The sequence below is a fragment of the Cuculus canorus genome, chromosome 5, assembly GCF_017976375.1.
Source record: "Cuculus canorus isolate bCucCan1 chromosome 5, bCucCan1.pri, whole genome shotgun sequence".
NCBI lineage: Eukaryota > Metazoa > Chordata > Aves > Cuculiformes > Cuculidae > Cuculus > Cuculus canorus.
This window is the reverse complement of record NC_071405.1, coordinates 17,370,211-17,397,946: the sequence shown is the minus strand read 5'-3', so window position 1 is coordinate 17,397,946 and position 27,736 is coordinate 17,370,211. Positions and strand designations below refer to the sequence as shown.

At 51.2% G+C, this 27,736-nt stretch overlaps 1 protein-coding gene across 1 annotated transcript in view; it reads left to right on the top strand.

Annotated features, from left to right (window-relative positions):
* CCDC9B (coiled-coil domain containing 9B) overlaps positions 1 to 26,679 on the top strand; it is a 42,623-nt gene extending 15,944 nt beyond the window's left edge. Inside the window, exons 7-14 of the mRNA XM_054068867.1 lie at positions 9,844 to 9,918; positions 12,634 to 12,818; positions 14,159 to 14,220; positions 14,719 to 14,772; positions 15,642 to 15,747; positions 17,116 to 17,173; positions 17,938 to 18,758; positions 24,353 to 26,679. Coding sequence (XP_053924842.1) covers positions 9,844 to 9,918; positions 12,634 to 12,818; positions 14,159 to 14,220; positions 14,719 to 14,772; positions 15,642 to 15,747; positions 17,116 to 17,173; positions 17,938 to 18,726 — 1,329 coding nt within the window. The 3' untranslated portion in view covers positions 18,727 to 18,758; positions 24,353 to 26,679. The remainder of the gene's footprint in view (positions 1 to 9,843; positions 9,919 to 12,633; positions 12,819 to 14,158; positions 14,221 to 14,718; positions 14,773 to 15,641; positions 15,748 to 17,115; positions 17,174 to 17,937; positions 18,759 to 24,352) is intronic.
* Positions 26,680 to 27,736: the final 1,057 nt, after the last annotated feature.

Below are 27,736 nucleotides of genomic sequence, written 5' to 3'. Positions count from 1 at the left end.
ATGAAAGCACAGACAAACATGGAGCAGAAATCTCACCTCCTGCCTCCTACCAACTCCTCTTTGGGGCTGTACAGCAGATCGAGTCAGGAGTGCTGTGCTCTGGGCTCACTGCTTGACTTAGAAGTTAACAGAACTGGGCAATATCTGCTCCTAACCCCAAGTCCTGCTGTGCCTGGCCACATCCTACAGGGTGAAGTGGTTGAACCTCATTAATCTTTGAAACATATTTCAAATACTTCTTCACAAATACCTTCCTCTTTACGCACACAGAGGCATGCGGTATTTTCCTATTGGAGAGTTTGCATAGATAAGTAAGAATGCCTGCAGCAAAAAGGGTCAGCAAAGAGCAAAGACTCTGAAGGAAAACAACACTTAGGGTGGCTGCCAAACACACCCAGGAATGCTGGGAGACCCATGTGGCACCTTCGCTGTGACAGCAGCCAACCATCTGCTCACTGCTTCTCCTCCTCCCCCGAGTTTTCCTTAGAATCACAGAATCCTGGAATGGTTTGAGTTGAAGGGACCTCAAAGCCCATCCAGTCCCACCCCCTGCTATGGGCAGGGACACCTCCCACTGGATCAGGGGCTCCAAGCCCCGTCCAACCTGGCCTTGGACCCCTCCAGGGATGGGGCAGCCACCACTGCTCTGGGCAGCCTGGGCCAGGGCCTCACCACCCTCAACGTGAAGAGTTTCTTCCAATGCAAATCTCTCCCCTTCCAATTTAAAGCCATTCTCCCTCATCCTATCACTCCAGACCCTTGTAAAAAGTCCCTCCCCAGCTTTCTTGTAGCCCCCTTTCAGGTACGTGGTCTCTGAAAGACCACGTGCTCCTTTCTCATGGTTGCCAAGCAGTTTTTGAGTGCCACAAACCTCACACAGGCTGCATGACTGAGGCACCAGGGACTCGGTTCACCAGAAGCTCCCATGACAGATGTCACGGTTTCAGTCCAGGCATGACAAACCCACCTGGACCTGGTGAGAGCGGCCTGGCCATGCCTGTGCTGCGGCTGTTCTTGAGGCTGTCAAATGGAATTCTGGGATGCTCAGGCCAAGTCCCTCTGTTTCTGCTCTGGCTGGGCTTGTTTCAATACTTATCTCTGAGGTCATCCAGGGTGGGACTGTGCTAGGAAAGAGCAGCAGCAGGAGTGCCTGGATTTTGACTTCAGATCCTGAGCCCTGTTCTAGCTGTATGGGCAGCCCTGGGAAAGGGGATCTCTAGTGTGCTGTTATTATGGAAGATGGAATTTGAGACTGAGGATCCACGTACGAGGTTTTGGCAATGCCTTGTGAAAAGCAAGGAATACCTCCCATCCGAGGCCAGGCTGAAAGAGTTGGGGTTGTTCAGCCCAGAGAAGAGAAAGCTGCAGAGAGACATTAGAGCAGCTTCCAGTGCTGAAAGGAGCTCCAGGAAAGCTGAGGAGGGGCTCTTGATCAGGGAGTGCAGGGAAAGGATGAGGGGGAATGGTTTTCAGCTGGAAGAGGGGAGATTGAAATGAGATCTTAGGCAGAAATGTTTTGCTGTGAGGGTGGGAAGGTCCTGGCCCAGGTCGCCCAGAGCAGTGGTGGCTGCCCCATCCCTGGAGGTGTTCAAGGCCAGGTTGGATGGGGCTTGGAGCAACCTGACCCTCTAGGCTGATCAGGCCCTGTTCCATCCCTAATTAATGAAGATATCTCCACATTGCCATTTTATGTGCCTGCCTTCAGACAACAGCTACAACAGCCAGGACAAAAACCAGCTCTTGGTCTGTGGGCACCTTGCAACGTGACAAAAGGATGCGGCTCTAAGAGAGTTAAAGGGCTGGAATTCACAGTCACCTCCACAAGCTGCTGCTTCTCTCCACACTGGGCCAGCCCTTTCCCAGGCTCAGTGACAAAGGCAGATGGGCTTGAAGGTCATGTTGGCATCTCACACCTTGTGGCAGCCTGGGCTAGTGGAGGCAGAGGATGTTTGATCTGGCCCACCTCTCACTTCAGCTGTTCCTGTGCTGCATTAAGGATTAGTAGTTCAAACAAGCGCTTCTTTTTTCGGATAGTGATAGTGCTTGGAAAATTGAAGCCACTCAAGCCTGCCTCCCACGCTGTGCCTTGGAGTGAAGCACTTCTCCAAGAGGCACTGGAAGAATGTGGTGGAGAGAGCAGATCGGAGATAGTAATGCCAAAGTGTAGAAACCCTCTATTAAATAACTTCAGCTTGCAGAACTCCCAGTGCTGGTGGGATCGCAGGATCCACAAACCTGGCCAGCCCTGGGCTTCAGTTCCCCTACATAACAGGGCGACAGCGCAGCTCTGCCTTCCTGGCTCCAGTGTCGATAAGCACGTGAGCGATGCTGAGCAGCTCAGTGCTGCGTCATTCCGGAGAGCTGGTAAACAAGGAACCAGCGGGTAGACCGGGAAGTACTGGGGAAACAGGGAACCAGTAGGAAAACACGGAATCAGCCGTAAGCAGAGAAACCTGCCTGGGGGCGCTCTGTAGCCCAAAGCCATCCCATCCCAGCTGAGGAGCCAGGAGCTGCCCAGTGAGGGCTGTGCATAATGGGAGTGTGAACGCAGCAGGGAGTGCATTAACGCTGTGTGTTCGCAGTGGCCACTGGCAGCACCATGTCAGGGAAGGAAGAGACCAGGGATGCTGCAGCCACCCCTCCCCATCTACTCTCACCAGCCCCAAGGTAGGGGCCTTCTCCACCAAGAACAGGATATTTCTCCTGGACAGGTTTTTCTTGTTTGAATTCTCATATTTTGTTTCTTATTTTAAGCCCATCGGAAGTTTATCCAGCAACAACCCCAGCTGCAGTGTCAGGTGCTGTGCTGAAATGTACTTCCCTTACTTTCTTTCAGACCTGGTAACTCCAGCTGGTGTGGCTGCATCATAGGATGCAGCGCACAGACCATCCCCTGCTTGCTTTTCCAAAACACAAACGGCTTTATTGACCCATTTCACAACCTCCGTTCAGCTACCTCTTTGCAGGCTTAGGAGACTGATCCCATTTAGACACGTTTGGCGAGGAAGTACATCTGCATTTGAAGTATTCGGGGCTGGGCTGGATGGGGCTTGGAGCCCCTGATCCAGTGGGAGGTGTCCCTGCCCATGGTAGGGGGTGGAACTGGATGGGCTTTGAGGTCCCTTCCAGCACAAACCATTCTGTGATTCTCTGATCTCTCTCATTTTGTGCCTTTGTTATTTTAACTCCATTAATTTAATACAAGAGGACCAGAGCTGCACATGGTATCCAAGCTGCAGACTCTTGTGGGTGTACTCGGTGACACAACGTTTCTGGTTTGTTCTCGATTCTCCTCCCAACATCTCTGCATTTTCTTTGCTTTCTTTCTAATTAATCGAGCTCATATTGAGCTCATATCCCATCACAATAACACAAACCTTTCGTTCCTGAGAATTAATCACCATTCAGGCTCCATTACTGTGTGTAACAAGAAGGGGCATTTTCCTCCCTGTGAGTTATTTTGTTATCAATATTGAATTTCGTCTGTCATTTTACGATGTGGGCATTCGCTGTCAAGAGATCTTTTGCAGCTCTGCCCTGGCAAATTGCATTCTTTGATGATTTAGTATCATCAGCAAACTGTCATCTCTCCCTTCCGCTCCTTTTCCAGACCATTTATGAGCATGTTGAGCACTGCGTGTTCCCATGGCACATCCCTGCTAATCTTTTAGCACAGAAAATGGAACTTTCTTCCCTTTTCTTGTTTTCTATCATTTAATGAGATGTTAGTCCAGAAGAGAAACTTCATTTTCATCCCCAAATCGATCACTGTTAGGTAAGCCTGATGGAATGTCAGCGTTGTCACCTCAGTACCTGTGTGCCTGGGACTCAGCTGAGACCCCTATTAGCTTTCAACCTCCCTTGTTGCCCCAGCACAATCCATTCTTTGGGATTTTCACCTCGTATCACAGCTGGTTCCCTGCTCATTCTGGGTTATTTGTGTCCTCCCTCCCAATGGTGCCTGGAAGAGAGGATCACATCCCTCCCTCTCCGTTCAGAAACGTCCCACAGCCTGGCCACTGTCAAATGAAATCTGGGAGGGGCTCTTGGTCAGGGATAGAAGGGATAGGACGAGGGGAATCATTTTAAACTGAAAGAGGGGAGATTGAGATGAGCTCTTAGGAAGAAGTTCTTCACTGTGAGGGTGGGGAGGCCCTGGCCCAGGCTGCCCAGAGCAGTGGTGGCTGCTCCATCCCTGGAGGTGTTGAAGCCAGGTTGGATGTGGCTTGGAGCCCCTGATCCAGTGGGAGGTGTCCCTGCCCATGGCAGGGGGTGGAACTGGATGGGCTTTGAGTCCCTTCTAATCCAAATTATTCTATGATCCTATGAAATTCACCGCCTCCTCTCTACACTTGTCAGATTTGCCCTGTTTAAAACATCTGATGGGCATCCTCATTACCACAGAGATTTTCTCTACCTTTAATCACGTTGAAATTCAATGAAAAAAGGAAAGAAGTCTTCCACTCTCACCACCCTTGGTGCTTCCAGCTGGCACGGCATTGTCCATCCCAGACCAACCACAGCTGGCAGCACATGGCTGCGACAGAGGCTGCCAGGGAGGATATGCACAAAAAAAGATGCTTTTCCTGTGATCCTCTGCTCTGAAACAGCCTCAGTGCCATCTTAAATCCTGTTTTTTCTACCCGGTGAAAGACTTGTTCACTCTCTGTTAGCACAGAGGGCTGGGACCAAATCATCTTCTCTCCTTGCAGAGAGAATTACCCTGAGCCTCTTGCGCTCCTGATGCAGCTTCATGGCCTCCAAGGCTGCCGCTGGCTTGGAGATACCACATCTGGGACTTCTCTTTCCAGCTCTGGCTGGCTCTCCCTCAGTCTGTGTCGGGGCTCTCCCTGCGAGCAGGACCAGTGTTGACGGCTGCTGTTTAGCACCAGTTTTCCTCAACAGCCACTCCATGCTCTGGCAGCGTTTCAGGATCATTAATACATTAGAACTGTGAGCCAGCAGCCCAGGACCAGTGGAGCACGATGGTTAATTAGCAGGTTACAAATCATCTCTTAAATGGACAGTTGATAGGGCTTTGGGGCTTTTTAATTGTCCTTTTATTAACAGTTTCCCAGGATGGTGTAACAGAAGTGACTGTTTGTAATCAAGAGACACAAAAGCTGCTTTCAGGGACTCGTGCGGATGAGTTTGACTCTGGTGCCTGTGTGGAAGGGGAACCAAACTTGTGGCAGGAGAAACTCTTGCCTTTACATTGCAGGTGGGAGAGGGAGATAGATGAGAAAGGGCAGCTGAAAAGTCTTCAACTCCCTTCAGGCAGCACAATTCGTAGAATGGTTTTGAGTTGGAAGGGAGTTGGAAGTCTATCTAGATCCACCTCTGTGCCATGGGCCGGGACACCTGCTGCTGGATAGGATTCATAGGCAGACGTTTCAGAAAAGTTCGAGAAAAACATCCTCTCCTGTACTAGTTTTACCAATCCTGCCCTGCGGGAGATCTGAGCACTGGAAAACCGGCTCTAAGCTCTTACAGGAATCTCCTCCTGCAGAAGAAATGCCAGCTGTGGTGCCAACACGTACCTGGAAAAGTGGGGACCACAATGTGCTGTTAGTATTTGTTTTTAAAATAAGAAAATAAGTGTATAATCACAGAATGGTTTTGGTTGGAAGATCATCGAGTCCAACCATCAGTCCAGCCCTACTAAGTCCATTACCAGACCATGTCCCCAAGTACGACATCTACTTGTCTTTTAAACACCTCCACGGTCAGGGACTCAACTACCTCCCTGGGCAGCCTCTGCCATTGCCTGAGAACTATTCCAGAAAAGAAATTCCTCCCAATAGCCCAGAGACATCAAAACCTGTCAGAGCTTTTTGTTCAGCATTGCTGAACATGGCTGGATAACGGCATCAGCATCGTCACAGCAACCACAGCCAGGTGTGTGCACATTGGGAAGTCAGACAAACCCCAAGTCAGGAAGCATTTGGGATCCCAGGGGTGCATCCTGGTTATGAACAGGCTCTGGCCCCCTGCCTGGACCATTCTGTGGTGAAGAAGTTGAGACTTCAGAATTGCACCCCATGCAGCTCCAGGCATGGGGAAGAACAGCTGGAAAGGTGCCTGACTGAGAAGGACCTGGGGGTGTTGGTCAACAACGGCTGAACAGGAGCCAGCAGTGGCCCAGGTGGCCAAGAAAACCAGTGGTATCTTGGCCTGGATCAGGTACAGCACGGCCAGCAGGAAGAGGGAAGGGATTGTGTAGACTCAGCACTGGTGAGGCCACACCTCGAATCCTGGGTTCAGTTTGGGCCCCTCACTCCAAGAAGGAAATTGAGGGGCTGGAGCGCATCTAGAGACAGGAACGGAGCTGGGGCTGGAGAACAAGGGTTATGAGAGGCAGCTGAGGGACCTGCAGCTGTTTAGCCTGGAGAAAAGGAGGCTGAGGGGAGACCTCATCACTCTCTGCAGCTCCTGGAAAGGAGGTTGTGGTGAGGTGGGTGCTGGGCTCTTCTCCCAAGTGACAGATGAGAAAGCAAGAGGAAATAGCTCGAGTTGCACCAAGAGAGGTTCAGGTTAGATATCAGGAAAACTTTCCTCATCAAAAGGGTTCTCAGGCCCTGGGAGAGACTGCCCAGGGTGGTGGTGGAGTCCCCAGCCCCAGAGGGATTTAAAAGCCGGGCAGACGAGGTGCTCAGGGAGCTGGTTCAGTAGTGGGCAGAGATGGTTGGACTCTATGATCTCAAAGGTCTTTTCCAACCAAATGATTCTGTGATTCTATGAAATCCTAGTGTAAATTGCAGGCTGAACAACCACAATCTGCGCTGCCTCCTGTAGCTTTTTGTACCCTCCTCGTGTCGTTTCTCCTGCTGTGCAGGAACAACAGTGAAACTATGAGAAGATAATGTCATTGTCATATTTCATAATTTTGGGGGTGGGAAGGAGGAGAAAACGTGTTTTGCTTCCCCATGGCCTGGGTGTGTCACAACAGCCTGGCAACAGCTCTGGGGCAGCACAAAGAAAATGCAAAAGTCTGCTTCTACTCCAGCGCAAGAGGAAAGCCAGCCTGTCCTCCTCGCCACGCAGCTGGTAGAAGACGAACAGATTTTTTTGGTCCTCTCTGTTTTCCACAGCGCCCTTTGAGGAGTAAAAATAGAAGCAGACTAAGGGAAAAGGCAGCCTGGCTTTGAGCATGGTGGGTAAGAGGATGGGGAGTTGTACGGTGACAGACCGGTTTGTGGTGTGCATCACAGAGTTGGTGTCCCAAACGGGGCAGCCTCTGGGATGCTGGTCTCCGGTGCTGCCAGGCTGCTTGGAAGCTGCCGTCTCCTGCTTGTCATGACCCGCATCCGGGCCATCCCAGCACATTCCCTAGGCGCAGGCTCACTCCTCACTGCTCCTTGGCAGCTACTGGGCCGAAGTCAAGCTGCGCTGGGCTGCAGATGAGCACACTGCTCCCCCCGCAGCTTATGCAGACCTGGCTCCGTGCTCCGGCTGTGTGGATGCTTCAGCTTTCCGGTTCCTGTCTTCTGGGACACAATCAGGCATTGTACAGGGTCCAAACCGAATCATTCTTTGCATAAGCTTGTATGAGAAATATGCAGACTCTTGTAGAACAATAAGCACACCCACTCGTGCAGCTCCCTGCCTCAGTTTCCCCATTGGTTTGGAGCTGTCATTGGCTTTCCTGAAGCACTCGGTGCTCCTTCTCTCCTATCTCTCCTCCCACACAAGGTGTCCCACAGGGATGGAGAGGCTCCAGCCCTTTTGCTGCTGCTGCCTCCCTTCTGCTCTTTTTAGAATGGTTTTACAGCTGCTTTCAAGGCTCAGCATCCTTCAACACCTCATGCCTCATGCAGCCTCCTCAGATAAGCAAAATCCTAAGGTTCCTGCTGATTTAATCTCTCCATAAATGCAAGGTTTTCATTTGGGGCTCTGGAGACTCTTTAGATCCCTGGATACTTCACATGGGCCTGGAGGAGTGGTTGACTTGAAGCCTGGAAGGAGCATTTTTGGTTCCCTAAGTTTTCACAGCAACTTTTTGCAATAAAAAATACCCAGGATCATCTTTCGCTACATCCTGCCCTGTTTTGCAACAGGCTGGGATATGAGGAGGGGGGTCTGAGCACGGTTCCACCCCCTGCTGTGGGCAGGGACACCTCCCACTGGATCAGGGGCTCCAAGCCCCATCCAACCTGGCCTTCAAAACCTCCATGGGTGGAGCAGCCACCACTGCTCTGGGCAACCTGGGCCAGGACCTCCCCACCTTCACAGCAAAACATTTCTGCCTGAGATCTCATCTCAATCTCCTCTCTTTCAGCTCAAAACCGTTCCCCTCATCCTGTCCCTGCACCTCAATGTTCCCAAGGATCTGTATACCCAAGCTTCTACTGGTATTGAAGCCACAGCAGCTTCACACCAGTTGGGCCACTGAAGCCGCCATGCCTTGTGTGCCCTGTCCGTGATGTTGGCTCAGTGGTCACTTCCCACCCTGCCTCACATTTAGCACACATGTATCCCCAAAACTCTGCACCCAGCTCGCTCCCTGCATGATCCCGCTGAGAAGGCAGGAACAGGCTGCATGGGATGAGTCGCCTTCGGAGGATTGGCAGAGCCAGCAGGCTTTAAGATTGGCATCCTTAGTTTCACACCCCCATCCATCCCCATCGTGCTGGGCTACACCTGGCACTGGGAAATGACCGGGATAAAAGCCCTGTTCCCAGCCTGGGCCAGCCCTCCAGGCACTGACACTTTCTCAAAGGGCTGACCTGGAGGTTTGTGCTGCGGCTTTCCTCTTTGTGTTGCAGTTTTGCTTGGCGGTGTGAAATGGCAGCGCAATAATCTCAGCCCCACACATGCTCCAGCCCCTGATCTACAAGGAGGGGAATTTGGGAATGCCTGAGCTCTCTCGGACACGTGGGGGCTGCTGGGCTGCACACGCCAGGGCCTCTCGCTTGTGTTTGTGCGAGATCGCCCTGGGGCTGCCGTGTATGATTACGAGATGGGGGAGGAGACTGTGATGAATGTGGTGCCACTTGGCAGCTGGAAAGCTGCCTGGCAGAGAAGGACCTGGGGGTGCTGCTCAACAGCAGCTGAACAGGAGCCAGCAGTGGCCCAGGTGGCCAAGGAGGATTCTGTGATTCAATACTCGTCCCTCATCAGCCCAACGCCTGACAACACCAGGGCAGAAAGCCTGTCTTAAAGGGTATTTATGCTCTCCAGGCTGCTTTTCCGAGGCTGTGATCCTTCCCTGGGCTTGGACACGGCTGTGTCTGTATTATCTGCCCCATGCAGGAGCAGAGAACGGCCTGGCCTGTGCACGTCTTGTGTGTAGTGTCTGTAGCTCATTAAGATGGAGGGGCTAATTGTCACCTCCTGCCAGGCAAGGGATATCTGCCAGAGCAGAGCTTGCTGGTGTGGTGGCAGCACAGTTGGGCCCAGTAGAAGGGGACTATGTTTGACAGGGACAAAAGTCACTCCCAGCTTCATCACAATGGCTTTTACTGCATCCCAGATGGGCTCCCAGCTCTTATATGGTTGAATCATAAGCTGGGCCTTCCCCCCACATCTGAAAAGGTACCTGAAAAGTCATCTGCCTTGGAAAGCAATGGAACCACGCAGGAAATCAATCTCTCTCGCCTGGGAGGATGAGGAACCTATTGGAACACACCCATTTTTCTTGCTCCTGTCCTACATCTCTTACTTTCTAACTTTTTTTTTTCCACATCAGTTTGATTGAGGGCCACAGAAACCAATCTTTCCTCTTTTGCTGACCTTTTCTGGGCAGTTCTTCCATGTCCTGGTGGTCGCAGGGTCAGGCACTGCCTCCCCTGCCAGAAGTCCTTGCTAATCCTTGAAATAATTCGTGTGTCCATGCCCTTGCAGGCAGAGGAGAGGAGAACAGCAGAGAAGAGGAGATCAGACAGCGACAGAGGCCCAGAAAGTGAGCATGGCCGGAAGGTGAGTGAGGCTCCACATCCTTTGTCTTGGCAGAGTAAACCAGCAGGTTGTGCCTCCCTGTTGGTAGGAGTTGCCTGAGTCCTCAAGGAAGCACAATGTGCTCTGATGTGGTCCCTGCTGTCCATCCCTCTCATAATCTAAAGCTGACACACCTCATCAAAGCAGTGCTGGAAAGAGGTGACGGGACCTGCCTTTCACCATCCCTGGAGGGATTTATAAGACAGGCGGATGAGGTGCTCAGGGATCTGGTTTAGGAGTGAACAGAAATGGTTGGACTGGATGATCTCAAAGTTCTTTTCCAACCAAATGATTCTGTGATTCACACGGTGTGGGGGCTATTCATGTCCCTCGCACAACAGCAGGGATGTTACAAAGAGGAATGTGCTCACCCGTGTGGCAGCACAGCCCCGGCTGATTTCTATCCTAAAAACATTTGCTTGTAGATTGGAAGGCTCAGGCTGCATCAGCTGTAGCAGAAGTGGAGTAGGATGGAGGTAAATTAAAGCCCAGGCCTTCCCACTGACTGGTTAATGCAAACCCTGGAGGATATGCTGGCTTCCCCCAAGCCTGCAGATGCTCTTAATTAACCGCACAAATTTAATAGCCCCACCTCAGTGTGATTCATTAGGAGGGCACAGATGGGCTCTTAATCATTAAATCTAGGTGAGCCCCCTGAGCAGAAGAGCACAGTGCGATTGCTAGCAATGCCGTAGCTGAGGTGAAGCTCTGGCCAGAGACTTGTTCCCCGGGCCCCACAGCCATCTCCACGTCCCCCCCACCCCGAGGGAGCACAGACACTGCCTTAGCCTTTCCCTTGCTTTTGGTTTCTCCTTTGCTAAGGTCAAGGTAATGGCCCTTCCCTTTACCTGCCAGCCCTGGGAGCTGAGCCCCACTCTCACTCAGTATGTGCTGCTCAGCTCTCGCACGCCGCTCCTCTATGGGTCTGGCAGGGCAGGACCCACCATGCCTTTCTGTGGGGCTGGAAGCATCTCCAGGCCTGTGCCTCAACCGAGGTCCTGGTAATTGCCCTTGCTTCATCCTAGTGTGCCTTGCTTTTCTGCAGACCTCTTTTTTTCTGCCTTCTTGGGGATGCGGTTTCAGGCCCCCAGCTCCTGCTGGCTAACGAGTGAAGGAGCAATTACTACCGCCCCATCTCCGGCCCACGCAGGTGGGTCTCCTTGGTAACAGCTTTCCATCACTCCTCCCTGCTGCTCTGCTTTTAACAGTAATGCAACGCTGAGGAGTTAATTCCCATGTGTGGAAGGGTTGAGGGTGGTGGCATGGAAGGGCATCTATACAAAGGGGTCAATTATCTGCCAGTAATTAGCACCCCAGGGCTCAGCTCTGCACTAAGGCATTCGCTATGCGGTGTTTCTTAACACCATACCAAGGCCAGTTGGCTCCTGCTTCCACCTCCTCCATTAACCTGACAGCAGGGGTTCCCACCTCTCCCTCTTCCTGTACTCCTTCAGTTTGAGGAAAAGACACTTCAGAGCTGTAAATCTTCAAACAGTGGCAGCCCATATTGAGTCTGTCATGAGGAGGAGCAATAAACTGAGAGGCTAAAAGCAGTGAAGGCGAAGAGCCTCTTCTCTCCAAAGACACTGCTCCTGGCACTCACATGCCCTGGGCTCCTCTGGATGCTTGGTGGTCACGGAAGGCTGTTGTCCTCCTTGACTCTGTCGGTGTGAAGGAAAGGCCATATTCCTTCTCAGCCCTGTTGCTGTGAGGGATTTCATAGGCACAGCTTTGATTTAAATGTCCCAAAGTCTTGATGTGGAGGCATTTCTGAGCCCAGTGCATCTTCTGTGAAAGTCCAACCTCTCACACTCTGTTGGGAGATGCTGCAAGTGCTCCAGAACTCCTACATGCCATAAGTGAACCTTGGCAAGGTGCCTCTTTCAGGAGAGACAGAGAACATTTGGTTTTAAAGCCTCCAGGTGAGCAGAAACAAAGCAGGCAAAAGTCACTGCCTGATTTATGCCTGTGGTTTAAGCAACTGCAAGTACCCATGGGGTGAATCAGTGTTGTGGCCATGGGCACACAGAATTACAGGGCATGCTGTGGAAGTTTGTAATCAGGTACTGGATATCTGGAACGAAAAACTACGGCTCATGGCAGCTGCCTCACAGATCAGGGGACTGGAGATCGCTGCAGGAACCAAAGAAACACTGGAAGTGATTTTGATCCTTGGAAATATGATACTGTTCACACAGTGTGGGTGAAGTGGAACAATTCTGCAGAAAGGGGTTGTCACAAATTATCACTATTGAATATCCCTGACAGGGAATGTCTGCTTGTTCTTGTTTAACTGTGTATTTACAGTGTGACTCCGAGCAAGACATGGAACTTCTACCCAGGGCAGGGGTGGAGTCCCCATCCCTGGAGGGGTTTAAAAGGTGGGCAGATGAGGTGCTTGGGGATCTGGTTTAGTACTGGACAGGGATGGTTGGGCTGAATGATCTCAAAGGTCTTTTCCAAACAAACAAATCTATGATTCTTCCTGCCTCAGTTTCCCTTTCAGTCCTGGAAGCTGCTCTAAGGTCTCCCTGCAGCCTTCTCTCCTCCAGGCTGAATGACCCCGACTCTCTCACCGTGTCCTCTTAGGGAAGGTTTTCAAACGTTACTGAGGATTTCTAGTGGTGATGGAACAAAGTACACTGAATGCAGACATTTCAGACACTTTTATTAACAAGAAGCTCTTGCCTCTGCTAGGATGGTGGGAAGTCATTCCAGAAGATCCCTGGAGACCTGAGTTTCCCCATGACTGGCCGGGAACGCTCAGAGTACATACGCTGGAAAAGGGAGCGAGATCAGATTGACCTGGAACGACTGGCACGTCACAAGAACGCGAAGGGCGAGTGGCGACGGGCTTGGGATGTGGAGAAGTCGGAGCACATGTAGGTCCTCCATGGTCCTGGAGTGGTTTGTATGCAGCAGGCCGACCAAAGCTGTGATGAGACCTCATGCCAATCAAATCCCGTGCTGTCACGTGCCTCTGCCTGACCAAATCCACATGCTGTCTCTTTTTCTTCCTGGCTGTGTCTGTCAGTGGGGCCGGATATCGGAGTGGTTCTCATATCTTCTTTCTGACGTGAGGTCTCCTACCCCAATAGGAGACATCATGTGCTGACAAAGCTTCCCTGTCTTTGGCCCCATAATGACTTGGATTGTGGGAGGGAGAGGAGCACGAATCATGGCTCAGTCTACATCTGGAGGGTCTTCTCTGTGTCCATGTGGACAAATCCAGTGGCAGGAGGTTGCAGGTCGTCCTCTGAAGCAGGAATGGACAAACTCGCTTTGCTTGTCCACAGGTTTTCTCACAGTCCTGCTTCTTTCTCCTTTTCAGTCACAGGACAGGCCAGCACACCCAAATCCTCCATGCTTTATAAACTGACCCGTTCGGGCACCGCAATGTGAGGGGATCACTTCAAAGGGCACCCTTGTGATATGGGGGGAACGGCTGGGGACAGCAGTGTGGGAGAGCTCTTAACGGGGTCTGGTGCTGTCCCTCTCGCTGCGCTCATGCAGCTGGGTCACACCAGCTGGGGAGCTTTGGAGTATGATGTGGCACCTTAGCAGGAGGATATTTTGAGTTAGGGAATGCTCCAGAGGCTCGTTGGTGGGAGAGTTTGTACAGGGCAGATAGAGGAGACAGTCTTTTGGCTGAGGAATGGGACCAAATACACAGATTTTCAGCTACTGAGAGCCCAATAACGAGAGGTGAATGATCTTTAGGGTCACTTCCAACCCAAACCATTCTATGAATTGACTTACGTGGGTGCTGGGCGTTGCTGGTGAGAGAGCTCTGGGCATGGCTGTTTTCCCATATCAGTTTTAAAGAGAAAAGCCATAACACAAAACAAGCAGGGTTAGAAGCCAACCAAATGAGTTTGGTCTGAGATGACCAGTCCTGAAGCTACCTCAGATCGTGTTTAGAACCTTGGAAAGCTGCATTTGAGCTACACTACAGGCTTCTGTAAGTTCTGTGGTTGTCCACAGAGTTAAACATACACCTAAGAGTTCTGCTATAGAGGTTTTAGAGGTTCTTCTTTGGGGTAGAATTGCCTCGCAGCCTCGTTTCTCCTGGTTGGTGTATGCAGTTTCAGCTCCTGCTGATAAACCTGCCAGGTGCAGAAGGGCCAAGGGCCGGGGCCTCATTGCCTCGAGGTCTCCTGCACACGTTTCACATGCTGGAGGAGAACGGTCAGGTCTGACAATGCCTGTTTTTAACCTGCAGGTTTGAAGAGGACTTTGTTAAGGATGGGGAGCCAGCCTTGGATAATCCCAGCAATAAGAAAGGTTGGCAAGGGACACCCAGACTCTGTCCTGACGCTAGCGATGCCGATCGTGTGAATCCCAGCGCCACAGCAGCTCTCGTGGCTGTCAGCTGTGAAGCTCCGCTTCCCTGGGCAAATGCCTCTGAGTGCAGCATTGGGGTTGCACCCCTCTCTGCTTTGCAGACTGCTCAGGGGATGGGATTTGAGCGTCTGGGTGCTTTTTACCTTCCCAGGAAGAGCAGTGGCTTCTGTAACCTTGTATGATGCAATGTGGAGGCTCAGCCCTGCCTCCCTTCCCAAACACTGGTTTGAGAGGCAATCCTATTCCAGAGCACATCATCCCTGGGGAACATGCTGGCTTCTTTACTAGCATGAGTCCCTTGTGACTCCTGTTTCTCAGGAGATGGACGGGCAGAACAAAGCTTTCCTTGTGACACCCTGTTTGAACGTAACGCTTTCTGCTGCGTGGCCATCGCAGAACCTTCCTCATTTCCACCCATGTTTTGCTTTGTCCTTCTAGGGGGAAGAAACGCAAGGAAATTGCAGCACAAGTCCTTTCCTCCCGACGGGAGAGGTGAGTAAAACCACAGGACTTGATTGTGTCACCCCTGTAAGTGTCAGCACCTTTGATGTGTCCTAATGGACAGAGGTCTCTCCAGGCACTCTGGTGGGCTTGGGAACACTCTTGTAGCAGTGCAGCACAGTCTGTGCTGTGTGGCAAGGGAGAAAGAGAACAAGTCTTCCAAGAACAGCCCAAGGGAGACAGTATCCAAAGAATAAGATTTAAAGATAAGCTGGAATTTTCACTAAAAAATATAGAAGAAACACCTATAAATCTCAATTTCTATTTATTACTTCAGAAAATAAGGGCCACGGAGATGATCTGAGGGCTGGAACAGCTCCCATATGAGGAAAGGCTGAGAGAGTTGGGGTTGTTCAGCCTGGAGAAGAGAAGGCTGTGGGGAGACCTCAGAGCAGCTTCCAGGACTGAAAGGGTCTTCAGGAAAGCTGGGGAGGGGCTCTTGATCAGGGAGTGCAGGGCAAGGGTGAGGGGAACAGTTTGAGGCTGAAAGAGTAGAGATCTTAGATGAGATCTTAGGGAGAAATGTTTTGCTGTGAGGGTGGGGAGGCCCCCATTCCTGGAGGTCCATCGTGGAGGCCCCCATTCCTGAGGGCTGCCCCATTCCTGGAGGTATTGAAGGCCAGGTTTGATGGGGCTTGGAGCCCCTGATCCAGTGGGAGGTGTCCCTGCCCATGGCAGGGGGTGGAACTGGATGGGCTTTTAGGTCTCTTCTGACCCAAACCATTCCATGATACATGTACAGTATGCACACAGCTTCAGAGGCTTTCCCCTCCAGAGATCCTTTCCAGGGATACAAGGATGTTGGCCCCTTCGGTGTCCATCAACATGCTCTTGTGTGGCATTTCCCACCTGTCTTCCAGGTGGAGGACAACATGGAGTGAACGTGAGCGATCCTGGTTCGAAGGCTGTACCCGCTGTGAGCAGCCGAGCGAAGGGAAAGGACAGACTGACTGGCAGAGCCAGAAGGTAGGGAGCCTGGCTGCAAACTGGTGCTTGTGAGTGGCATGGCCAGATCTCAGTCGTAGAATCACAGAATGGTGAAAGAGTCTTCTAGTGTTTGCAAATGCAATTTGCTCCTGCCCTAAGGACTTTGCTAACTGTCAAGAGCTTGAAGCGGCTTAAAATGTGACTGCGTGGTGGAGCTTGTGATGGCAATTTCATGAGGGTGCATGAGATCCCTGTAACACATTTGCTTTTGGAAATGCCCGACTCTGCAGTCACGTCAGTGTGCATTTTATGTCTTTGTGTCTTGGCCCAAATTGGCCAAATGAAGAAGCCAATAAACCCACCAGGGTCTGTCTAGAGAAGAATTAAATCTCATACGTTTGCTCATGTTGTGTTTTAAGCACATAGCGCAAGGAGAAACACATGTGTATTCTATATCTGTGAATATATAAAATATTTGTGTGTGTGTCTGTGTGATACAAATACACCAGGTGCCCAGAGGAGAAGGTGTGTTAAACAAAGCAGGAGCACTGCTTGGGTAGATTCAGATTTATATTTGCCTTAGCAAATTCAAACCAGCAAAGGAAAGCACTTTGTCATCTGGCTTAAGCTGTGGCCTCTTTGGCATGGGATATTGTAGCTGCTGCAAGTTTATCACGAGGTCAAAATGTTCTTGCACAAATCCTGGGAAGAGATTGACTGCTAAGCATGACTCCACACAGAGATACTGTCTCGGGCACAGGAAGTCCCAGAGCTGCGCACCCGTGGAAGCTGGGCAGAGTCCTAGGGAGGTGGTAAACGTGTTTGCCCTCTATCCAAACTCTGCGCTAAGCATCTGCTGGTGTTGCTGAGAGGGGAAGAGAGCCCGGGCTCACTGGTCCTTCAGTCTGATCCTCATGGCCATTCCCCCAGGCTGCTTGCACACGTCTGCATCTGCAGTCTCCCAAGCTACTTCAAAGTGATTTTATCCTCTGCCGTCTGCCTCTGTGTCTGCCATTGTGGAGATGTGGGACATTCGGGCACTGCCAGGCAGGCAGGACAAGTCTGCGGCAGACGTCAGCCTAAGCGACCTGTGTATCTTGTTAGTCTAACGATGAATGTCTGTTCTGGGAATTGGATTTGAGGTTTTCATTACATTTAGAATTGTAACAAGTTCATTAAGATTTAGTGGTCTCAGAGAAGCGTCTCTGGGTGGGCTGAGGGCTTTGAAGGTGCCAAAAGGAACTGGACCAGTTCTGTCTGCCACCTTCACCTCTTGTTGCCTAGTCAAGGGGCCCAGACAAGGAATGCATGGCCCTTCTGGAAATCCCTGCCCAGGTGTAGGCAGGGAGAGCAGCTTTGCCATATAAGAACTTGAAGGGCTAAATCCTGAATATTTTCTCTTGACAGATGGGATGCAAGAGAAGGCGAGGACATGTTGTTTCTGAAGGATGACCCTGACGGTTCTGTAAGTTCATTGGTCAAGGCTGGTTGCTGTGTTTTCTCAGTACGTGCTCTGTTGTGGAGGTTGGAGCCTCTGCACCAGTGCAGAGTCAGGAGAACACTGTGTTCAGTTAAATATCCCCCTCTGTTGGCACTTCCCTTCTTGCACTGACCCTCTGTCAGCAGAACTCCACTTATTCTGGCCCCTGAACACTTCACTTCTCACAATCACACAGTGCTTTCAGTTGAAAAAGACCTTTAAGATCTTTGAGTCTAACCGTCGATCCAACCCTTCTAAATCCACCACCAGACCATGTCCCCAGGTATGACATCTATTCTTCTTGTAAACGTCTCCAGGGCTGGTGACCCAACCACCATCCTGGACAGCCTCTGCCAGTGCCTGAGAACCCTTCCGGTAGAGAAATTGGTCCTGACGTCCAACCAAAATGCTCTGGCGCGTCTTCAGACCATTTCCCCTTGTCCTGTCACTAGCTACAAGGGAGGAGAGACCAACCCCCACCTCACTACAACCTCATTTCAGGCAGTTGTAGACAGTGATAAAGTCTCCTCTTGGCCTCCTTTTCTCCAGGCTAAACAGCCCCAGGTCCCTCATGGACTCCTCATAAAGCTTGTGCTCTAAACCCTTCCCCAGCTTTGTTGCCCTTCTCAACCCACAGCCTTTAGTGGCCACTGCAAACTTTCCCCTGAGTTTTGGGAGCCATCACAGATGAGGAAAACCCTATCCTAATATTTTAATAAGCTGAACTAAATATCTCCCTCTTTTCTCAGAGGAGCCTCGGTACAGACAAGCGGAAGAGCAGAGGTGAGGAGGGGCTGGAAGAGAACTGCACAGCTGAGCTGGAGAAGGTGAAACAGCCAAGCCCTCAAGATCACGGGGCCTCCTCATCACAAAGGCTTCGAAGTGGAAAGGTCCAGTCTGCCCAGAATGGCCAGAAGGACGAGCAGAGAGGAGTGAAAGGCTTCAGCACGGAGGTGTCTGTGGGTGGCACAGCGGACTCGGAGCCAGGGCCCAAGCCGAGTACGGGAGGCATTGGGGAAGATGCCAGTGGGAAGCCTAGCATCTCTCAGGAGGAAAGAGCTGACATCTCTCAGGAGGAGAGCGCCAACAGCACCGCTGCACCGAGCAGCCTTCCAGGCACTGCACAAGCCACCAGTAGTGAGGAGATCTTGGCATCACCCATGGGAGCAAACGTAGATGCAACTGGTTTAGAGAAAACCACTACTTCAGAGCAGGAGTCTGCTGAGATCTGGTCTCATGGCCATGGAGGAAAACTTGACACAGCAGCAGGAGGGGGACTGGATTCAGGTGAAGGAGAGCTGGTGAGAAAGAGAGGGGAAGAAGTGACCCACGACACAACCCTTCAAGGGCAAACACTTCCGCTGAAAGGAGGTGAAGATGCTGTAGGCGCTGAACACAGAGGAGAGCCTTTGCCCCCAGAGAAAGCCGACTGCGACAAAACTGTTGTGTCTGAGCAGGACACGGGAAAATCACAGTCCAGGGAAGGGGACCACCCTGAGGATTGTAAGGACAAGGACAGTGGGGACGCTCTCAACTAGCAAAGATGGTACCGGCTTGCCTGAGACGGAAGGTGAGCTCCTTATGTCACTCCCGGTGGTGTGTTTGTTATACCTTAAAGCTCTCAGCCATAGTATGGAGCTACAGCTCCATTTTCTGTGGCATCATAAGAGATAGCTGCCCAAAAGTGTTAATTAACAGTGATGTGGATGCCTCAGGTGGTCTAAATCTGTGCATCACATGCCCTACCCTAGGGTGGATGGGGACCCATGGGAAGTTGGACAGGAAAATTGGGCAGAAACCCAGAGTGCTCAGTTTGGTTGGTGACATGGATTCGTTAGGGCCCAAACTGAAACTGTTTCTGGGGACGGATAACCTCAGAAAGGACAGCAGGATGCATTTATTTCTGTCTCTGGGCTTGAGGTCAGCATGGCCTTTCCCAACACTTGCAAAGTTGTAGAGTCCCACCTTGTGGACAGCGGCTCATAGAAGTATGACTGCACATGGGATTCTCTTCCCATGATGAGATCTGTGAGAGCTGTTTGAATTATGATGTGATAACACTAATGTGCCAGAGAGAATGCGAAGGGTAAGATGGTTCCTGTGTAAAAGGCTCACAAACCAAGGTCTGGTTATGGAGCAGAGCTCCAGGTTTTACTCAAGCTGTATGCTGAAGTTACCACGAAGTCATCTGACCTCTCCCTCTGCACCCATGATGCTGCTGTTGGGGCCAGCTTTCTAAACAAGATCATTTGCAGACAGAATGAATGCTGCCCTGATTTATTTTTCATGGGCAGAAGGTGAGCTGAGAGGAAGGTGGAGGGACCTGTCTTTAGCTATCGTCTCCCTGTGTCCAGTTTGTCAGGAGCAGCCCTTGGCAGATACAACCCCGTCGAGCCCTGGATTTCTCCAGTGCTGGCTCAGCACAGCCAGAACAGTTCATCCGTGTAGCCTGGCAGCAGGGCTAGAAGCAACAAAACAGTGATGACAACGAACACCAACACAGCAAAAGCTCATTTGGCTCTAGTTGGTTAAGTTGTTGGTGTGTTTGGAGCAAAAAGGTCTCGTGTTTGTTCTGGCTGCTGCTTTGAAGTTCCTGACTTAAAGTGACAAGCTGCATTGTGACACAGATGGCAGCCGTAAATAACCATTCTCTTTTCCCTCAGCTTCCGGTTCCTACTGCTCTGCCGACAGATTGGGTTTAGAGCAGGGCAATACAGTTCAGGACAGGGACACCTCCCACTGCATCAGAGGCTCCAAGACCCATCCAGCCTGGCCTTGAACACCTCCAGGGATGGGACAGCCACCACTGCTCTGGGCAACCTGGGCCAGGGCTTCCCCACCCTCACAGCGAAGAGTTTCTTCCCAATGTCTGATCTAAATCTTCCTCCTTCCAATTTAAAGCCATTCCCTGTCATCCTATCACCACAGGCCCTTGTAAAAAGCCCCTCCCCAGCTTTCCTGGAGCCCCTTTCAGTCTTGGAAGCTGCTGTAAGGTCTTCCCAGAGTCTTCTCTTCTCGAGGCTGAACAACCCCAACTCTCTCAGCCTAGCCTCATAGCAGAGGTGCTCGAGCCATTCCGTTGAACGGTTTCTGTTGTGGAATTCTCAGCAAGCAGAAAATCCCATACCAGGTCATTTCACGTGATGCCAGGGCTGTGCCCGCTGTCCGTGGATCCCAGAACACAGCAGGTATCTGAGCAGCAGCAGACATCGGTCATCAGTGGTGACCACGTGCTCTCCACCCTCTCTGCTTCGGGACTTTGTGGGTGCCCGTGTCCCCCAGACACTGATGTGCGGGTTCCACTCCCCACTTTAGATGCTGCTCACCTATTCCTGCGGAACCACACCTCCTTGCCACCAGCAGCCACCATGTGGCTTTCACAGCTTCCACTGCTGAGGTCTATTTGTGGCCCTAAAAATCTCCAGCACCTTCAAACCAGTGGGAGATGCTGTGCAGACAGCGTGGTGAGGCTTTCATCCTTCGCTTCAAATAACAAGGGATAAATATTTAACTGAAGTGCAGGACTGGAATCCCTGGAGAGTGTCCAATGAGTCCCAAAGAAGTAAACGATCTACAGAAACCACAGCAGCTTTTCCCTGAATTCTCTTGAGAAAATTAATCGTAAGATTGTTAGAGAAAATGCAGCTGGGGGTGGATTTCCAGAGCAGCTCCAGGGATCTGACCTCGCCGCTCGGGCTGACGTAAACGGGAGCAGCGCAGGCAGAGCCTGTGTGCTGAGGGGGTTGCAGGAGGTCGGCTTTCCGATACAAACCAGTGGTAAAGGTTGGTGCAGAAAGCGGAGCAAGCAGAGACCAGCACTGCCCAACAGCGTTACAGGGCGACTGAGGAACAGAGCAGTTTCCTCAAGGCTGAAAAGCTGAGAGGATAGTGTCTGTTCCCTCTTAGAAGTTGGCCTGGGACTGGCAGAGTGAGCTCCCAAGGGTTCGACTTCCCATAGGAAAGCTGGGGACATGCTTTTTAGCAAGGTCTGTTGTGACGGGACGAGAAGTAATGGATTTAAACTAAGGGAGGGATGATTTAGACTGGGTAGAATGAAGAAATGTTTTATGCTGAAGGTGGGGAGGTGCTGGGCCAGGTCGCTTAGGGAGGCAGTGGAGGTCCCATCCCTGGAAACACTCAAAGCCAGGTTGGGTGGGTCTTTGAGCAACCTGATGGAGTTAAAGATGTCCCTGCTCCTACAGGGATGAGCTGTGAATGTCCTTTCCAACCCAAAGCATTCTGTGATTCGTTGAGTTGCACAGCACTGGCCTCACAGCTCCTCCTCACAGCCCACACCACCTCTGGAGCCCAGCATCATGCCACGGGTGTTTCCAATTCCTAGAGTACATTTTAGCATCACCTACCACGGAAGAGGAGAGTTTAGTGCTCAGGCAGAATTAGGGAGTGATATGGCTTAATCAGGATGTGACACAGTCATCTTCATCGCTCTGGAGTGAAGGAAAGCCTTTCCTGTGGCACAATATAAGGAAATAGTGTTAACATTGGAAAACACAGGGATTATGTGAGAATGGTTTAAGGGAAATGAATTAAGAATCATAGAATAGTTTGGGTTGGAAGAGACCTTAGAGATCACCTAATTCCAAACCCCTGCCATGGGTGGGGAAACCTCCCACTGGATCAGGGGCTCCAAGCCCCATCCAACCTGGCCTTCAACACCTCCAGGGATGGGGCAGCCACCACTGCTCTGGGCAACCTGTGCCAGGGCCTTCCCACCCTCATTGTGACGAATTTCTTCCTAATGTCTCATCTAAATCTTCTGCCTTCCAATTTAAAGCCATTCCCCCTCATCCTGTCACTACAGGCCCTTGTTAAAAGCCCCTCCCTAGCTTTCCTGGCACCCCTTCAGGTACTGGAAGCTGCTTTAAGGTCTCCCCACAGCCTTCTCTTCTTTAGGCTGAACAACCCCAACTCTCAGCCTGGCCTCATATTGGAGCTGCTCCAGCCCTCAGATCAACTTTGTAGTCTCCACTGGTCCCATTCCAACTGGGATTGAAGGAACACAGGGAGGGACTCCAGGGATGTCTAGGGAATGGTTGTTTTGGATGCAGTGTGACCTGCAGGAAGAGGGAGGAGATTCTCTGCCTCTGCTCTCGTGAGACCCCACCTGGAGCCCTGCATATATATGATGCCTTTGGGACACCCCCCAGCGACTGGCACTGTTCTGCTCCCATGGTGACACACGGAGATTTGGCGCTGCCACCCCTTGCTGCTGCTGGCAGAGTCCAAGGCTGCACGCAGCTGCATTACTTGCCTTAGCCCTCGCTCACAACAGTGTGCAGAGCTCGCTAAGTCTCTGCCTGGCCTCCAGTTACAGGTAGGAAAGAGGATACAGTGTGAGATAAGAGAAACAGTAATCACTGTCTAATTACTAAGTGAACTAATGACTTCAGAGCCACCAGTGCCTTGGCTGTGCAGATGCACTCGTGCACAGAAAGGAGGAGTCTGTATGGGAAGGATAATACAGAAAGAGAATGGTCTGCCAGCACCAATAGTGCAGAGCTCTCGGAGAGACTTCTGAAACCATTAATAATAAAATTGATTAACAATGACCAGAGCCAGCTCTGGAGTCAGCTCAGACTTGTAAACTAGATTATGTTACAATATTTGGACCAGCAAGCACAGCTCTGGAAATCTGCTGCCTGGCCCTTCCCAGCAGCGCTGGATCCCTGTGTGCTCCTGCAGCATTGAGCATCCCTTTCTTTCAGCGCTGGATCCCTGTGTGCTCCTGCAGCATCGAGCATCCCTTCCCAGCAGCGTTGGATCCCAGTGTGCTCCTGCAGCATCAAGCATCCCTCCCCTTCAGCGCTGGATCCCAGTATGCTCCTGTACCATCGAGCATCCCTTCCAGTCAGAATGTGTCCAAGCCCTGTGCTGCACATGTAAAGAGCAATGAAAAATGTCTCTGGGAACAGCTTTAAATTCTCCTCTTGGCTGTGCACAGCATCGATTATTTCAGTTCCTTGGGTGTGATTCGATCAGCTCCTGAATCAATATCTGTGGCCGTGTCCTTAAATGATTCCTTTGAAGGTTTCCTTACTGCCGCCTCTCCTGCCTTCATGGTGGTCTTTCTGATTTTCTTTTCATACCCATCCCCTCTGTCCTTTCTTGTGAGCATTCGATGCTGAAATCCACATCAGAGAAAGGCAGGTGTGTGGAATTGAACATGGATGCAGGAAAAAGCCAGTTCAGCATTTTCAATCAGCACCCAAGAACCTGGCAACCTGAGGGAAAACAAGGCAGCCTTTCACAATTAAAACCAGTTTCTGTAAGTCTGGAGGCAGCTACAGGACAGCAGGTTCCACTCGGGGGTTAGTTTTTCCCTAGGAATAAGCAGGGGCACCTTTCTGCCTTTGGGACACAAGCGCTGCAGCCCTAGGCCACGTTTTCCAGGGACACAAAGCCCTGTCCCAGCTCAGCCTCCCTCCTTGTGCTCCCGGTGCTGTGCAGGCACACAAACGGCAGAAGGCCGTGCTCCACCGTGAGAGAATTGAGGTTGTTTAGCCTGGGCAGGAGAAGGCTGCAGAGAGACCTTAGAGCAGCTTCCAGGGCTGAAAGGAGCTCCAAGAAAGCTGGGGAGGGGCTCTTGATCAGGGAGGGCAGGGACAGGATGAGAGGAACAGTTTAAAGCCAAAAAAGGGGAGATGGAGATGAGATCTTCAGGAGAAATGATTTGCTGTGAGGGTGGGGAGGCCCTGGCTCAGATTGTCCAGAGCAGTGGTGGCTGCCCCATCCCTGAAGGGGTTCAAGGGCAGGTTGGATGGAGCTTAGAGCCCCTGATCCAGTGGGAGGTGTCCCTGCCCATGGCAGGGGGTGGGACTGGATGGGCTTTGAGGTCTCTTCCAGCCCAAACCATTCTGTGATTCTATGATTGTTTGTAAGACGGAAGGAGAGCGCAAAGCAGGCTTTATCTAACCCAGGGGAGGACTGGGTGTGTGTCTCATTCAGACTGGTACATCCTGTCCATCCCCAGGGCTGCGGAGCCTCCTGCCTTGTTCCTGTGGGATTGGCAGGAGGTGGGGTACCCCCACGCAGACTCAGCTGTGCAGGAAGGACAAGCTGAACCTCGTTAGACTCTGTTAATTTACTGCTCAGCTTTCCCTACGGAGCAATAATCCCACTGCTGTCTCTGCTCTGGTTTCACAGGATAACACGCTGGAGGCAGTGGATGAGAAGAGGAGCGCAGGCTTGTCCTCACTCTTTGACCTTCAATGAAATCAGCTTTCAGCACCGTTCACAGCATGTGGGGCCCCCCCTCACCGCCCCCACTCCCAGGTTTGGCATTGCCCTTCCCTATTGGTGTGCCAAAGGGCAGGGAAGGCTGCACATACTCCCATCCTACAACAAAACCACCATCACTTCTCTTTTCTGTTTGTTTTGCCTATCTCGCAGCTGTGTGGCAAGCCAAGGAAACGCCTACTGGATGCACTTTATTTTATTTAATAACTAATTCTGGTTAAAGTTGAGATTTAGGTTTCTGGGCACCCTCCCGTTTCCTCCCTAGGAAGGGAACCGCATGTGCCAGGAGGATGGCTGGGGCTGGGCGAGCTCTCCCTCGCTGCCAGGCAGGGGGTGGGTGACAGACAGAGCAGAGGGAGATAGGGTGAGAGGCGTTGCTTAGTAGGTGGATGGAAAAGTAGCATTCGGTACTAGAGGTTCATACGTGGTTGAAGGTTTGGCAAAGGTGTATGGTGGGCGCATGGATCAAGGGCACAAAGCGGATGGAGTATCCTTGAGTTGTGATGTGGAGCAAAGGGGTTTTTGACAAGCACACACTGACCGTGGCATCTCATCCTTTAAAAGCTGGCTCTCCTCCTCCTGTGGGATGGAGTGGGGTGCAAGCAGCAGAGCCTGTGGTGGCACAGCAGGAGAGGCTTGTTTGTAAAGAAGGTAGCTGCTAGGCTGAGCAGGTACATCCACAGGTCAGCCAAGCACAATGCCTTCTTCGTAGCAGCAGGAAGGCTACAGCAACTGGAGATACGCAGGGCGAGGAGGACAGCACAGATGCAATAACCTTCCTTCTCCACCATGCTGCACCAAGGACCCAGGCCAGATTGGAGTTGGGGGTCTAAGGTTTCCTACACCTTCCTGGTTGTGTCTTTCACAGCCTTGTGCTGGGATAAGAGCAGCAGCTCCCTTGGAAGCTGCTATGCAGGCGTTTTGGCCTGGCCTTAAAAGCCACCTTACAATTAGAGGATCTGGACGAGCATTTTCGAGCATAAATATGCAAGAATCCCAGCAGTTTGGATTCACAAGCACTAAGAGATTCACAGCAAACCAGGCCCTAGGTGAAATACGGGGTAAGGAGGAGGCAGAACACAGGTGAAAGGAATAACACGGCATAGTTCCTGACTTCCGAATGCAGAGCAAAGAGGGGATCACCCTCATTTTGCAGCGCTGCTCTACAACGCGATTCAGGAGCAACCATACATGCAGACACATATGCGTGGAAATGTGTTGGACTTTGCTGTGGAATGCATTGGCAACTGAAACAACAGCTGCCTCGGTGGCGAGGTTGGCACGTGTGGGCTGAGATACTGTCCGCTGCTCTAATAAACTAGTGTTTGCACAGATACGCACTTTGGTTTTCCACCTAACTTAGATCCACAGCACCCATCTCATGAACAAGAAGCCTGGGAACTTCCTCTACATGCCATATTCAGGAGGCTTCATTGGTGTCAGACCTGTCATTAGTGAGAAACAAAGCATGCAGCTTTTGTGCCTTGTTAGCAGAAACATCTCCATCCAGCCTGCGTTTATTTGAGCTTATCCAGCAGATAAAAGAACAAAACAGATAAAAGCCAGACTGTGAAACTGCTCTGCTCCTGGAGGTTCTCCATCACTGCTAAAGGCTGATTTTCCTGATCTGATAGGTTCAAAAACCTGCTTACAATTGTTCAATTGTTTAATTTATTATTAATTGTATCACATCAGGTCACTGACCTCAGTCTTGGCCCAGGCAGAGTCATTCCCAATGCATCCCAGGAACCGGCTGGCCTCACGTTCCACCCAAACGCTGTCTCAGCTCAGAGCCAATTCCATTCCCAGAGCAGCCAGGACCTTCAGCATTGCCCTGATCCAGCCCTCAGGTGCAGAGAGAAAAACCCAACTGCAGTCTCTGCTGTATCTTAACCTTTTTGAATGTAAAACCACCCCTTTTCACCCATCCCCTCCTTTTTCTCCTGCAAATCCAAGTAACTTGGCCTTTAACGATGCCAGGAAGGACTGGGTCTGTGCCGCGCCAGGGAGGGGAGGGTACGGGGAGTGCCTGTTCTCAGTGTAATTTTCCCTGCTCATTAACACTCGGCTCGAATGCACTTTGGTTGGTGCCTGGATTGCAATTTTCAGAACACTGTGGCTGGCTGTTTCTTCTTTACAGTGAGATAAAAGACTGAGAAGTTGAAAAAGCTGATGTAGAGGGATTATTTATATGAAATAAAAGTTGTAATGGGAAAAAAAGCTCCGGTTCCTCAGTGTTTCTCAGTCCCCCACACAGAGTTTTCTGAACTGAATCAGTGATCCCTGCTTTTTAGAGCAAGGGATCCAATCCGGGTTGCTTAGGAATGCACTTAATTCAAGTTGGCTCAGCTAACTCACCCAAAACCTGGCTGCAATGGAACATGAGGCTCGCTTTTTCACTGGGGCATCAGAGCCTTCTTGTTGCCACGGCCCTCTTCTTGCTAGCAGATGTGATGGCAGCTTGCAGAGAGCAGAGTTACAGAGGGACCAGTTCCCTCCCTGCACTGACTGGTGGCTCAGGGATTTTGTGAGAGTTATTCCAGCTTTCAGGCTGGACCCTTTTTCCTTCACACCAAAGAAACAGCTTCCCGCTGGACACTTCTGCCGGCCAAAATTAACCATTGCTGTCAACACAGCAACACTGTAGCTAAAATTGATATCAGAATCAATTTCAGAGGAGTGAATCAACTCTTGTATAAAAAACAATTTAAAACCCTCAAGCCAAGGACAAAAAGTACAGCTGGATAAAGCTGGAGGTACTTCAGGTTCCAAAGCTTTACCAAACCGATTACAGCAGGAGGAACAACATCAAATGCTGACAGCAGGTCCAGCTCTGCGTTCCCATCTCAGCAAGACCTGCAGCAGGCACTCACCGCACAAATTGCAAACCAGGAACATCCTATATGGAGTGTAGAAATAACAGAAACACGCACTGATGTTCCACACTGCTTCCCCTACAGGTGCATTGGTTGCAGATGGCACAGGAGCCTGAAGCTAAAGAGGCATTTGGTCAGAAATGTTTGTATTTAAAGCACCTAATACCTAATACTTTGTACTTCTTAAGTTAGGTGGAAAGCTGATGCGCTGCAAAGCCCGCAGCCGTTTCCAGATCACACCAGCTTTGAGCCGAGACATAGGAGCTAAGCTCTCCCGCACCACCTCCAAACACGCATGGAGCAGCCAGAAGCCACGCTTCACCTCCTTCGCTTCCTGCTCCAGCTCAAGTATGTCTGTTTCTTATCCCACTCCCCTCCCTGCACACCCAGCAGCCGGGGCTCGTGGCCGGCTCTC